Source organism: Microcaecilia unicolor, chromosome 8, assembly GCF_901765095.1.
Source record: "Microcaecilia unicolor chromosome 8, aMicUni1.1, whole genome shotgun sequence".
NCBI lineage: Eukaryota > Metazoa > Chordata > Amphibia > Gymnophiona > Siphonopidae > Microcaecilia > Microcaecilia unicolor.
In genome coordinates, this window is record NC_044038.1 from 8,974,227 (window position 1) to 8,987,968 (window position 13,742).

General features: G+C 51.0%; 1 protein-coding gene across 6 annotated transcripts in view; it reads left to right on the top strand.

The window, feature by feature from the left end:
- Positions 1–7,415, top strand: part of SREBF1 (sterol regulatory element binding transcription factor 1) — a 65,729-nt gene extending 58,314 nt beyond the window's left edge. For 4 of the 6 annotated variants that reach the window (XM_030211868.1, XM_030211869.1, XM_030211872.1 and 1 more), the window contains exon 19: positions 6,480–7,415. In XM_030211868.1, coding sequence (XP_030067728.1) covers positions 6,480–6,703 — 224 coding nt within the window. In that variant the 3' untranslated portion in view covers positions 6,704–7,415. The remainder of the gene's footprint in view (positions 1–6,479) is intronic. The other 2 variants (XM_030211870.1, XM_030211871.1) reach the window with 1 other exon arrangement.
- Positions 7,416–13,742: the final 6,327 nt, after the last annotated feature.

Genomic DNA, 13,742 nt, shown 5'->3' on the forward strand with positions numbered 1-13,742 from the left:
AGTTTTTCTATTCGCTTTGGTCCCAGTGTCTTCTGTTTTATGCAGTGTCTTCTTTCCAGTAGGCTTCCCTCTGCTCCCCACCCTCCCAGTCCCATCCATCTCTTGTTCCTTCCCTCTGCTGTGCCTGACCTCTCCCAATCCCATCCATCTCCTGGTCCATCCCTCTGCTCCCCACCCCTCGCAGTCCCATCCATCTCTTGCTCCTTCCCTCTGCTCCCCACCCCTCGCAGTCCCATCCATCTCTTGCTCCTTCCTTCTGCTCCCCACCCCTCGCAGTCCCATCCATCTCTTGCTCCTTCCCTCTGCTCCCCACCCCTCCCAGTCCCATCCATCTTCTTTTCCTTCCCTCTGCTCCCCACCCCTCCCAGTCCCAACCATCTCTTGCTGCTTCCTTCTGCTCCCCACCCCTCCCAGTCCCATCCATCTCTTGCTCCTTCCCTCTGCTCCCCACCCCTCCATCCCATTCATCGCCTGCTCCTTCCCTCTGCTCCCCACCCCTCCCAGTTCCATCCATCTTCCTTCTACTGCCCCGCAAGGTCCAAGATCGTGACTCCGTTTACCCCCTCTCTTCCTCCCTCCCTCCGGCGCAGGCAACAGTCTTCAGCTTTTTCAGCGTTCCTGGCAGCGGTAGCGATGTACACGCTGCCTTCGGTCTGCCCCGGAAGCCTTCTCTTCAAGTTCCTGTTCCCACCTATGCGGGAACAGGAACTTGAAGAGAAGGCTTTGGGGCAGAGCCGAAGGCAGCGTGTACATCGCTACCGCTGCCAGGAACGCTGAAAAAGACTGCTGCCTGCGCCGGAGGGAGGGAGGAAGAGAGAGGGGTAGACGGACACGCTCCTCTCCATCCGCTTGGCTTCCCTGCCCTCTCTGTCTGCGTCCCGCCTTCCTCTGACGTCAGAGGAAGGCGGGACGCAGACAGAGAGGGCAGGGAAGCCAAGCGGATGGAGAGGAGCGCGTGCCTGCATGTGTTTTTTTTTTTTAAACTAATGGCGCGGCGGCGCCTCATCGTCGTTTGGGGGGGCATTGCCCCCCCTCGCCCCCCCAGTCTACGCCTATGGTCGGCACCTCACTATCCCTGCAGGTAACAGAGTCCAAAACTGCCTCTCGGGCCTTTGATGTTCTGCCAGGGTCCCTTGTACGGCAAGCCCGCAGTAAGACCACCCTCTCCATCAGAACAGAGCACGGCAACCTCTGCGGTAAAGGCTTTTAAGCTTAGGAGGAAATTGAGGTCTAAAAAAACAAAGACGGTAAGAAACCTCTACGTCGGGAAGACCAAGCAAGGAGAAGTAGAGGCTGACCAAAAAGACGAAGCCAACGCTGGAGATATTGTGAAGAAATGCTTTATGGTTGCTGATACAGGGGGACCCGACACGGTCCGTGTTTCGGTACCACAAAACACCTACATCAGGGGTCATACAATGGTTCCTCGGAAAAACTTTATATTCAAAACAGTCAGGAGAAACCAACTCAAGGGACTTTGGTGCAACCAAACTGGCCACAAGGCATATGCAGATCAACGAACAAACACTGACAATCCTAGTGGGGTCCGCGCATAGGCGGGTCCCCCTGTATCAGCAACCATAAAGCATTTCTTCACAATATCTCCAGCGTTGGATTTGTCTTTTTGGTACTTGCTTGGAAATTGAGGTCTGGCATTTTAACGAGGCAGCTCCACAGTTGGCCTCAGTTGTTCCCTCCGAAAGATTTCTGGGGAACATCTGTGCATACAGAGAGCTAGTATTGAAGGCCCCCCTCCCCTTTTAATCCACAGAGCAGACAAACATGGTGGTTGTTTAGCTGCAGTGTCAGCTCCTCACAGTGTCCTGTAGGCAGGGGCGTAACCAGACTTGGGCGGGAGGGGGGTCCAGAGCCCGAGGTGAGGGGGCACATTTTAGCCCCCCCCCCCGGCGCCGCCAACCCCCCGCCACCACCACCACCTTGACCCCCCCGCCAACGACCCTCTCGACCCCCCTCCCGCTGCCAACCCTCCCCCGCCAGCCGAGATCCTCTTCTTCCTTTGTTCTGTTTCTGAGTCTGACGTCCTGCCAGCAAACGTAGGTGACGGCAGGTTGGTGGCGGGAGGGGGAGGTCGAGAGGGTCGTCGGCAGGGGGGTCCAGGGCCAAATCCACGGGGGCCCAGGCCCCCGTGGCCCCACATAGCTATGCCCCTGCCTGTAGGTGAACCCCTGCTGTAACTCAGATACACTCAGTCCCCTGCAGGTACTTCAGCCCTTCCTCCTGCTCTGGTCTTTCTGGCTCAGACGTTCCTCACAGTGATCCTGGGATGGGGGTTATTATGCCAATTCAGTCTGGTCTAATTTGTTCCCTCACGAGATGCCGTATCGAAATTAAAGTCTTTGCACTGTAGAGTAGAAATATATTTAAAAGCATTTCAAACATTAAAGTCTGTGTTTTTGACATGAGAGGTATTGCACAGGTGGGAATCATGGGTTACAGAAAATCTGAAATATTGTATGAAGTGGGGAGGTTTTGCTAACATCATTCACAGACCTCAGATCTGAATTGCTGCGTTGGCGTATTTTTTGCTACAGTTGGCGCACATCAGTCAGCTGCTTTTATGCACTGAGGTCTGATTGGAGGGCGGTTTTCAGTAAGCTCAGAGATTGCAGAAAAAGACTGTACGGCCTCTTCCCACGGGTAGACATGAATCGTTTGTTTACACTTTCCAAAAATACTAGGTGAAGCTACAAAGTAGTAAATTTAATATGAATCGGAGAAAATATTTCTTCACTCAATGTGTAATTAAACTCTGGAATTTGTTGCCAGAGTGTGGTAACGGCGGTTAGCTTAGCGGGGTTTAAAAAAGGTCTGGCCGGCTTCCTAAAGGAAAAGTCCATAGACCGTTATTAAATTGACTTGGGGAAAATCCACTGCTTATAAGCAGCATAAATGTACTGAACGTTTTTGGAAACAGGATGCTGGGCTTGATGGACCTTCAGTCTATCCCAGTATGGCAGTACTTGTGTACTTCCCATCCACACCGACTGCTGATCTCTAAACCCTTGCCTTTCTCTTAGAGATCCTCTGTGCTTGTCCCATGCTTTCTTGAATTGAAATATAGTCTTTGTCTCCACCAGGCTCACCGGGAGGCCATTCCACAAATTCACCACCCTTTTCATAAAGAAGTATTTCCTTATACTACTCCTGAGTCTGTCCCCCTTTCACCCTCATTTCAGGGCTTCCTTTTTCATTGAAAGAGACCTGCCTCCTGTACGTTTATACCTTGGAGATATTTAAGACTTCTTTCATGATCTCCCTCTATTCCACCTTTCTTCCAAAGTAAACATATCGAGGTCTTTAGGTCTGACTCCATATGACAAAGACCACTGACCATTTTAGTAGCCGCCCTCTGGGCCAACTCTATCCAGTATATCTTTTTGAAGGTCTCCAGAATTGTATAAAATATTCTAAATGAGGTCTCACCAGAGTCTTATACAGGGGCATCGTCACCTCCTTTTTCCTACTGTCCATTCCTCTCCCTATGCTCTTCAGCAATATCGCTTACAAAAATGTTAAAAAGAACCGACCCACGAGCCGAAACTTACAACACAACCACTTGTAACGTCCCTTTCCTCAGAGTGAGTTCCATTTATCACTACCCTCTGTTGCCTTCCACTCAACCAGTTCCTAACCCAATCAGTCACTTTAGGGTCCATACCGAGGGCACTCAGTGTATTTATTAGTTGTCTGTGTTAGATCCGTGTCAAAGGTTTGGCTACGATCTAATTACACTACATCTAGCGGTCTCCCTTGATCCAACTCTCTGGTCAACCTGTGAAAGAAGTTGAACAGTTTTGACTAACAAAATCTGACTTTAGTGAAACCAATGCTGCCCTGATCCTCTGAGCCAGAGAATTTCAACTTTTTTCATCTCATGGCACCAGGGGCGTAGCCAGACTTCGGCGGGAGGGGGGTCCAGAGCCTGAGGTGAGGGGGCACATTTTAGCCCCCATCGGCGCTGCCGACCCCCCCCCCTCACCATTTTTGACCTGCCACTGCCACCACCTTTGACCCTGCCTGGCGCCAACCCTTTTGACCCCCCCCTTCCCGCTACCGCCAACCCTCCCCCGCCGCCGCTGTCGGGTACCTTTGCTGGCAGGGGTCCCCAACCCCCGCCAGCCAGTCCTCTACTCCGGCACGGCCGCATTGCTGATCTGCAAGGCTTCTGTTTCTTTGAGTCTGACGTCCTGCACGTATGTCAGACTCACAGGATGTCAGACTCACAGAAACAGAAGCATTGCAGATCAGCAACGTGGCCGCGCCGGAGAAGAAGACTTTGGCTTGCGGGGGTTGGGGACCCCCGCCAGCAAAGGTAGCCGATGGTGATGACGGTGGGGGAGGGGGAGGGTTGGCGGCGGGAGGGGGTGTCGAAGGGGTTGGTGGCGGGGGGGCAGGGCCAAATCTATGGGGGCCCATGCCCCCGTGGCCCCACGTAACTACGCCCCTGCATGGCACACTTATATGGCACTAAAATTGTCAAGGCATACCCCCTCACAAAGAGTCCAGCATTCCTTCCCTCCCCCCCATCAGAAAAATAGTCCAGCATCTCTCCCTCCTGTCCCCTTCTCCAGCCAGCAACCAGGCATCTCCCTTTGTCTCTCTTGACCCCTCCCCCCAGTGAACCTTTTACAAGTTTTCTTGTCTGTAGCGGTCAAGCCTTTCCTCTGATGTAACTTCCTGCCTCCACATAGGCGAGAAGCATCAGATAGAAGGCTCCAGGGTTGGTGTGAGCAGGCTGTATGAATCACTGCTCCCTGCCACCGACTGCTAGAGACAAGAAAACATACTCCATTCTGGCACAAATTAAGCTGACCCCCAACTCCTGCAGCAACCCTGGGGATCAGTTGTGGCACACTGGTTGAAAAATGCTGCTCTACTCCACTGAAGAAGTGTGCAGGTTTAGTCCTGTGCTTGATTTGGAGGGGGAGAGGATTTTTAAACCCTGCTTTGGCAGTGCACATAAAGCTGACTCATGGAGAGAGACTGAGAGGTCAGCTATTTCTGTATACAACAGGGGTGTATCTGGACTCTGGCGGTAGGGGGGGCCAGAGCCAGAGGGAGGGGGCACATTTTAGCCCCCCCCGGTGCCACCGACCCCCCCCCCCCCGCCATTTCCGGACCCCCCCGCCACTGCTAGACCTCCCCCCTCGCCACCAATGACACTCTCCACCCCCTCCCGCCGCCGCCAACCCTCCCCCGCTGCTGTCACTTACCTTTGCTGGCGGGGGACCCCAACCCCCCCCAGCCGAGGTCCTCTCTTCCATGCAGGCTGCACCGCTGCAAGTTGCAATGCTTCCTGTTCTTCTGAGTCTGACGTCCTGCACGTACAACGCGCAGGACGTCAGACTGAATTCCAAATTCTGAGTCTGACGTTCTGCACGTTGTACGTGCAGGACGTCAGACTCAGAAGAACAGGAAGCGTTGCAACTTGCATCCTGCACGGAAGAGAGGACTTCGGCTGGCGGGGGCTTGGGGTCCCCCGCCAGCAAAGATCGGCGACGGGTTGGTGGCGGGCGGGAGGGAGGGGGAGGTGGAGAGGGTCTGTGGTAGGGGGGTCCAGGGCGAAATCTGGAGGGGCCCAGGCCCCTGTGGCCCCACGCAGATACGCCCCTGGTATATAATCATCCAGTGTAGCAAGACACCATTACTTCACCGTTATCAACAGGGATTACATAAGGGACTGGTTGCAAAAGTCATAAGAGACATCCCACAGTATGAGAGAACACGGGGTTAGAGTCCAAGGGAGAGACAACAGAGCCCTAAAGACAGATACCTTTAATGCAAATGCAGCGAGCAGAGATATTAGGAGATGTATTATGGGGTGGAGCAGTAGCCTAATGGTTAGTGCAGTGGGCTGAGAGCCTGGGGAATCGGGGCTCAATTCTCACTGCAGCTCCCTGTGACTCTGGGTAAGTCACTTAACCTTCCATTGCCCCAGGTAATAAAACTTAAGACTGTGAGCCTGCATAGAACAAACGTAAACCACTCTGCTTATACCACAGAAAGACAGTATATCAGACCCATGATACTTTACCATTTGTTGCCGATTCTGCTGATAGGGTGGGGTACTTGTGTGCCCCCCCCCCCAGTGGCGTAGCCACAGGAGGGCCGGGGCCCACCCACTTAGGGCTCAGGCCCATCCAACAGTAGCACATGGTAATGAAAATGCTGCTCTCCACAAGACTGGCACCTTCGCATGCTCAGTTTTCAGCACATGCCTGCTGCAGACTACCAAGGTGGAGACTGGACAGAAGCATTTTCCCACCAGCTGAGATAGTTAGAGAACATTTGGTGCCCACCCACTTCTTGCCTAGGCCCACCCAGCATCTGCTGTCTGGCTACGCCCCTGCCTGGGATATCTTAGGAATGCTAGCTATTTGCATTGCCGAAGTGGGGGCACAGATTCCCTGCTGTCACATAATGTTGGGGTACTAAACTTTTGATTCTTTGCTTCCCAGCAGCTGAAGTGGAGACACACCCCACTCATCGGGAGCACGCGGAGGCACTTCTGCTGGCTTGCCGCTACCTACCCCCAGCCTTTCTTTCGGCGCCAGGCCAGCGGGTGGGGATGCTGGCCGAAGCAGCTCGCACCCTAGAGAAGTTGGGAGACAAGCGTACGTTGCACGACTGTCAGCAGATGATTGTGAAACTGAGCAGTGGAACCACGGTCACTTCCAGTTAGGAGAGCCGGGCTCCGCCTCCTCTTGTGACATTTTTGTCTGCGGGATCCGCGACGGCCAATCCACCGGAGACCCTGGCTGAGGACCTGTAGCGGGCAAGGACTGATGACTTCCTATTTCTGTAACGTACAGCTGCAAATCCAGATTGGGGGGGGGGGGAGGAGGAGGAGAACGCTGCCAAAATCTCACCCCAGAATCGACTGGCTGACAAGGAAATTGTGGTCTGCTGCCCTGTAGGAACTATCACTTTGTAGTCTGAAGCTGATTTCCGATAGGAGCCGCCATGTTGGCTAAAATGTCCCAAGTTACATTATTGCCATGGTGTTAGCGGCACAATCAGGCTTGAGTGTGTGTATGTGGGATGTTTCTTGGGCCACGTTGTGTCCTTGCTTTCTGAAAGGGGCACCGAGACACGTCAGGGCTGCTCGGAAGCGGGACGCTGAGACGTGACACGAGAGCCAGTAAATGAAGCTTTCTTCTAAGTGCCCCCTCTCGCCACCTTGGCTGTGTTTTATTTTTCTCATACTTGCCCCTGGAAATTGTAGAGCGTGTTGGCCGATAAATGCTGAAGTTGGTTGATATTTTTTGAAAATACTTGCATTTAGATAATTACAGTATTTTAGTAGTTAGGAGGGGCAGGCAGGGGCAGTCTTTACTTGCAAATGATAGAGCTGAAACAAGCATTTTTGGTTAACTGAACTGCAGTGGCGTACCAAGGGGGGGGGCGGTGGGGGCGGTCCGCTCCGGGTGCACGCTGCTGGGGGGGGGGGGGGGGGGTGCCACTCGCCGGTCAGCGTCGTTGGTTTCCATGCTCCCTCTGCCCCGGAACAGGTTCCTGTTCTGGGGCAGAGGGAGCATGGAAACCAACGACGCTGACCGGCGCGCGGCCCCCCCCCCCAAGCGGTGTGCAACCGGGGAGGGGGTTCTTTTGCCGGGGTTGGGGTGTCCCTTTGCCGGGGGGGGGCGCCGCACCCAGGGGGGGGCAGGGCACATCAGCGATCTGCCCCGGGTGTCAGCGCCCCTCGGAACGCCACTGCCGAACTGGGAATCCGGCTCAAAGCAGGCCTAGAAATCCAATAGTTCCCAGTAATTATCCAGCAGCTCAGCGTAAGGCAGCAGTATTCATGCCATGTGGCAGTAGTGTCCTCTAGTGGACATTTTGTAGCACTGCAAGCAATGGGTGATTACAGATTCACTCTCCTTTCCTAATCCCTGTGGCAAGTTTTAGAAGGGGAGGTGGCAGGAGGAAGAGGAGTCTCTTTACAGCCACCACCTGTTTCTAGTAGCCCCCAACCTTCTGCAGCCTGTCATCTTACCAAGTGTTTTTCAAAAAAATACTGGTTACAAAACCTGTAAACTCAGAGATGGGTAATGTCTTTAACCCTTTTTTTTTTTACAATTAATTAAATAGAATATAAGCAGTTGATGTAGCCTAGCAGACTGAGGGCAGAATGGGATACACAAGAGCAGACCACTGAAGCTGTGTGCGTGTCTCATTTCTAACCTCTTACATGTTGCTGTAGCTTTGGGTCGTAGGCGACCTGACAGCTGACAACAGTTGTTCCTGCTCCGATAGGGAAGGGGTCAGGTCTTTGGAGCCGATATCATAGCACAGCTCATCTAATGCTGTTGTCTCTACAGAGGCGTAGCCAGACATGATATATTGGGTGGGCCTGAGCCTGAAGTGGGTGGGTACACAAATCCCCCCCCCCCCCCCTTCCCGTGCTTTCTGCCTCCACTCTTTCTTCTGCATCAGCAGCCTGAGCTAGTGGGGATGCCCCAAGCCCCGCCAGCTGGAAAAGGTCCTCCGGCAGCCAGAACAGTTCATTCTCCGACTTCCTGCAGCCGGCAGCACTGTCCACGTGCTGCTGCTACACCGGCCCCCTCCCCTCCCACACATACTCACATATACGTATACCCACCCATATGTACCTTGGTTCACAAAATAATACATGGCCTACCTCCGAGCTACATGACTGAACTAATCGACTTACCAATTTAGAAACACACTTGAATCAGCCAGAACGTACCTAACCCTTCACTTCCCGAGTTGTAAGGGCCTGAAGTATAAATCAACGTACGTGTCCAGTTTTTCCTACATATGTACACAGCTCTGGAATACACTACCAAAAGGCCTGAAAACCACAAATAATTATCTAAAATTCCGAAAAAAAAAACAACCCTAAAGACTCACCTTTTGAGAAAGGCATTACCCCACAGAACTGACATAAATACCGAATAATGAAATATTTATGTATTTATTTATTGCATTTGTATCCCACATTTTCCCACCTCTTTGCAGGCTCAATGTGGCTTACAACACATCATGGATACTGGAGATAAGAAGAGGATATACATTTGATTTATGACAATTTAACCAGGAAATGGACAGTACTCAAACCCTGACACATGATCCCACCTTAGCAATTTGCTTGGGATGAACCAGGAGCATAGCTACGTGGGGCCACGGGGGCATGGGCCCCCACAGATTACGCCCTGGCCCCCTCTACATTTGACCCCCCCCTGCCCCCGCCCCATCATCAGGTACCTTGTTTGCTGGCGGGGGTCCCCAATCCCTGCCAGCCAAAAAGTCTTCTTCAGCGCCTTCGTTGTGTGATCATCTGTTTCTGACGCCTTACGTCCTGCACCATGCATGTAGCCCTGTGCAGGACGTAAGGTGCCAGAAACAGATGATCACACAACGAAGGTGCCGGAGTCGACCGGCGCTGAAGAAGACTCTTTCGCTGGCGGGGATTGGGGACCCCCGCCAGCAAACAAGGTACCTGATGCGGTGGCAGGGCAGGTGGCGGCGGGGGTTCTGGTTGCGGCGGGGGGGGGGGGGGGGTTGCGGTGGTTGTGGCGGCGGGGAGGTCCAGTGGCGGGAGGGGGGTTGGCGGCGGGGGGAGGTGGCTAAACAGTGCCCCCCCCACCTCGGGCTCTGGCCCCCCCTCCCGCTGAGGTCTGGCTACGCCCTTGGGATGAACCACACCGAATCTAATTAACTGCACTCCTACACTGTATTTGTTCACACCGGAGTCTATAACCTTCTCTCTGGAACTATGTAAGACACTTTGAGCCTACTAATAGGTGGGAAAAGGTGGGATACAAATGTAACAAAATAAAAATAATACTCAAATTTCTCGCATTCGCGGGTAGGGGGTGGCACAGTGGCAGGAGAATGAGCTGTTCAAGCTGTTGGAGGACCTGTTCCAGCTGGCAGGGCTTGGGATTCCCGCCAGCTCTAACGAAGACGCCAGGCCCTCCCATGGCTATATGCCATTGACTTATGTACCTTGTTAACTTCTTTTCACAGGTCTTGTGATCTACTCGAAATGTTGGCACTATTTTCTTTTCAAACTTTATTTTTATAGTTTGAAAGACTTTTTGTACAGGTAATTAAAGAAGAGAAAAACATATTTATAATTTTTTAAGGATAAAAACACTTTTTTTTTTGCTACGAAGAGAAATATAAATGTTTTGTAGATATGAGACACATCCCTTTCCCATCTGCTCCTGTGTCACTCTCACATGCTCAAAGCTTTTGTCAGAATTTAATGATAATTTTAAAAAATATATATGTATACATATCATATTACATCATGTGAATGGATAGAAAAAGCTACTGAGCAGTTCATTACGAAGAAATTAGAGAAAGGTTTGCAGAAAATGGTTTTGAAAGAATAAATGCCAGTATTCTCTCTGCCTCTTGTGGACTGTGTCTGGCTTGGTTGGAGTTGCTTGGGTTGAGGGGGGCTTCGATAGGAACATAGAAAACAGCCATATTGTCCACCCAGTCTACCCATCCAAATCAACAGCCTCCCTCTCCTTCTGGGATAAAAGTGACTGGGGGGGGTGGAGGATTTAACAGCCTCTAATTTCACAAACTGCTCTGCCAGATCTCAACTACTCAAAAAAATATTTTCCGGAGATGGGAAGGCGGTAGAACGAGAGGACATGAAATGAGATTGAAGGGGGGCAGACTCGAAAAAGATGTCAGGAAGTATTTTTTCACGGAGAGGGTGGTGGATGCTTGGAATGCCCTCCCGCGGGAGGTGGTGGAGATGAAAACGGTAACGGAATTCAAACATGCGTGGGATGTGCATAAAGGAATCCTGTGCAGTAGGAATGGATCCTCAGAAGCTTAGCCAAAATTGGGTGGCGGAGCAGGTGGGGGAAGAGAGGTTGGTGGTTGGGAGGCGAGGATAGTGGAGGGCAGACTTATACGGTCTGTGCCAGAGCCAGTGGTGGGAGGCGGGACTGGTGGTTGAGAGGCAGGAAATACTGCTGGGCAGACTTGTACGGTCTGTGCCCTGAAAAAGGCAGGTACAAATCAAGGTAAGGTATACACATATGAGTTTATCTTGTTGGGCAGACTGGATGGACCGTGCAGGTCTTTTTCTGCCGTCATCTACTATGTTACTATGTTTGAGTTCTTTCAGTGCCCTGGGGTGTATACCATCTAGTTCAGATGATTTATCACTCTTTAACTTGTCAATTTGGCTCAGTACATCTTCCAAGTTCACCGAGATTTCTTTCAGTTCCTCTGCATCATCACCCTTGAAAACCATTTCTGGTACAGGTAGATTTTTTTGTTTTTACATCTTTTTCCTTAATGACCGAAGCAAAGAATTCATTCCATCTCTTCACTATGGCCTTGTCCTCAGAAGCTTAGCCGAAATTGGGTGGCGGAGCAGGTGGGGGAAGAGAGGTTGGTGGTTGGGAGGCGAGGATAGTGGAGGGCAGACTTATACGGTCTGTGCCAGAGCCGGTGATGGGAGACGGGACTGGTGGTTGGGAGGCGGGAAATACTGCTGGGCAGACTTGTATGGTCTGTGCCCTAAAAAAGGCAGGTACAAATCAAGGTAAGGTATACACATATGAGTTTATCTTGTTGGGCAGACTGGATGGACCATGCAGGTCTTTTTCTGCCGTCATCTACTATGTTACTATATGTTACTCTGAGAACTCAGGAAGAGAAACATCTTGTGGTCATCACACAGAGTCATCCTTAGGGGCAAAGAAATGACAAAAGCTGTAGCCCCCTGAGGCAGCAACCTATGTGTGGAGATGGGAGCTCTGGAGGACAAGACTCCACTTCATTACGTAAGATGGCTAGAGAAAAAAAATGCAGAATATCGACAACAGAGTTGTCAATATTGTCCCTGGAGTTCTCATCACTTATTCTCCGTGGAACTCATTCCCTCATTTCACCCCAAAATGATCTTTTAAAGCAGAGGCATTTGAAAAGAAAAACAAAAAGATTTTAGGCAGTTCATGGGAGCAGTTAAATATATTCAGTTTTCCCTGTGATTTTTAGAAACTCCGCTTGGAAAGAGAGCCCCGCCATTAGGAGTTTGAGAGAAATCGCGCTGCTCTGGTGCTGATCGCTTTCCCACGGATACACACAGGAGACAGCGAGCGAGGTACCTGAGCACTTACCCAGCGGGACCAGGGAGAGGGTGAGCACTGGGCTTTCACTTTTAAGGTCATCCCGCACCTCTCCACATGCACTGTATAATGTCAAAATTTGTACAGATCCCCTGCAGTTCTGGTCAGCCCAACAATATGGATTTTTTCTTTGAAAAATTCACTTTATACCTGTGAGTCAGTGGGCAGCAGTTTTCCCCATAAACAAATGCAGCCTGCAAAGTTGAACTTCTTCATTAGAGGTGGGTTCACAGGACAGCCACAATGAATATGCATGACAGATTTGCATGTACTGCCTCTTTGGTATGCAGATCTGTCTCATGCAGGTTCATTGTTGATACTCTGAAAACCCAGCTGGCTGTGTGTGTCCTGAGGACTGGGTTGAGAACAGTGGCATAGCCATGGGTGGGCACAGGCCCACTCACTTTGAACTCAGGCCCACCCATCAGCGGCATAGCTGTGATATGGCTGGCGGGTATCCCCAAGCCCCGCCAGCTGAAGACTCCCGCCATCTCTCCCTCCCCGGTGATCTGGGGGTCTCTTAATTTCACTTTCCCAGCTGCCTGGCCCTAAGCTTTCCCTCTGATGCAACTTCCTGTTCACAGGACCAGGAAGTTGCATCAGAGGGAAGGTTCGGGTCTGGCACAAGCAGTGGATAAGAGTCACTGATCACTGCCAGCAAAGAACTTTAAAAAGGTACCGTGTATGTGTGTGGGGGGAAGGTGTTTCGGTAGTGGAGTTAAAAGACCCCTCCATCACCTGAGGGGAGAGGGGAAGTAAAGATGCCAAGTTGGGGGTGGGGTTCTTGTGTCCATCCACTTTGGGCTCACGCTCACCCAAAATTGGGTGTCTGGCTACGCCCCTGGTTGAGAAACATTTATATAGTGGTTGTGTCAGCTTTTTTTCACTTAAAGCAGCGTTTCTCAACCCTCTCCTGGAGGTACTTCCAGTCACAATGAATATGCATGAGAAAGATTTGCATACAGTGGGTCTTCAATGCATGCAAATCTATCTTGTATGTTGTAATCCTGAAAACCCGACTGGTTAGGTGTGCCGCCAGGAGAGGGTTGAGAAATGCTGTCCTGAAAAAACATATGAACATAAGTGTTGCCATACTAGGGCAGAACGAAGGTCCATCAAGCCCTGTATCCTGTTCTCAACAGTGGCCAATCCAGTACCTGGCAAGATCCCAGAACAGTAAAACAAGATTTTATACTGCTTATCCTAGAAATAAGCAGTGGATTTTCCCCAAGTCCATCTAAATAATGGCTTATGGACTTTTCTTTTAGGAAATTAGCCAAACCTTTTTTTTAAACCCTGCTACACTAACTGCTTTTACCACATTCTCTGGCAAAGAATTCCAGAGTTTAATTACATGTTGAATGAAGAAATATTATCTCCAGTTTGTTTTCAATTCAATACTTAGTAGCTTCATTATGTGCCCCCTAGTGCTTGTATTTTTGGAAAGAGTAAACAAGCAATTCACATTTACCCGTTCCACTCCACTCAGGATTTTATGTTCATGAAATCTATTTGTATACAGTGGGGATAGTGTATGCAAATTTAGTTCATGCATCAGAGGCGTATCTGGACTTCGGCGGGAGGGGGGCCAGA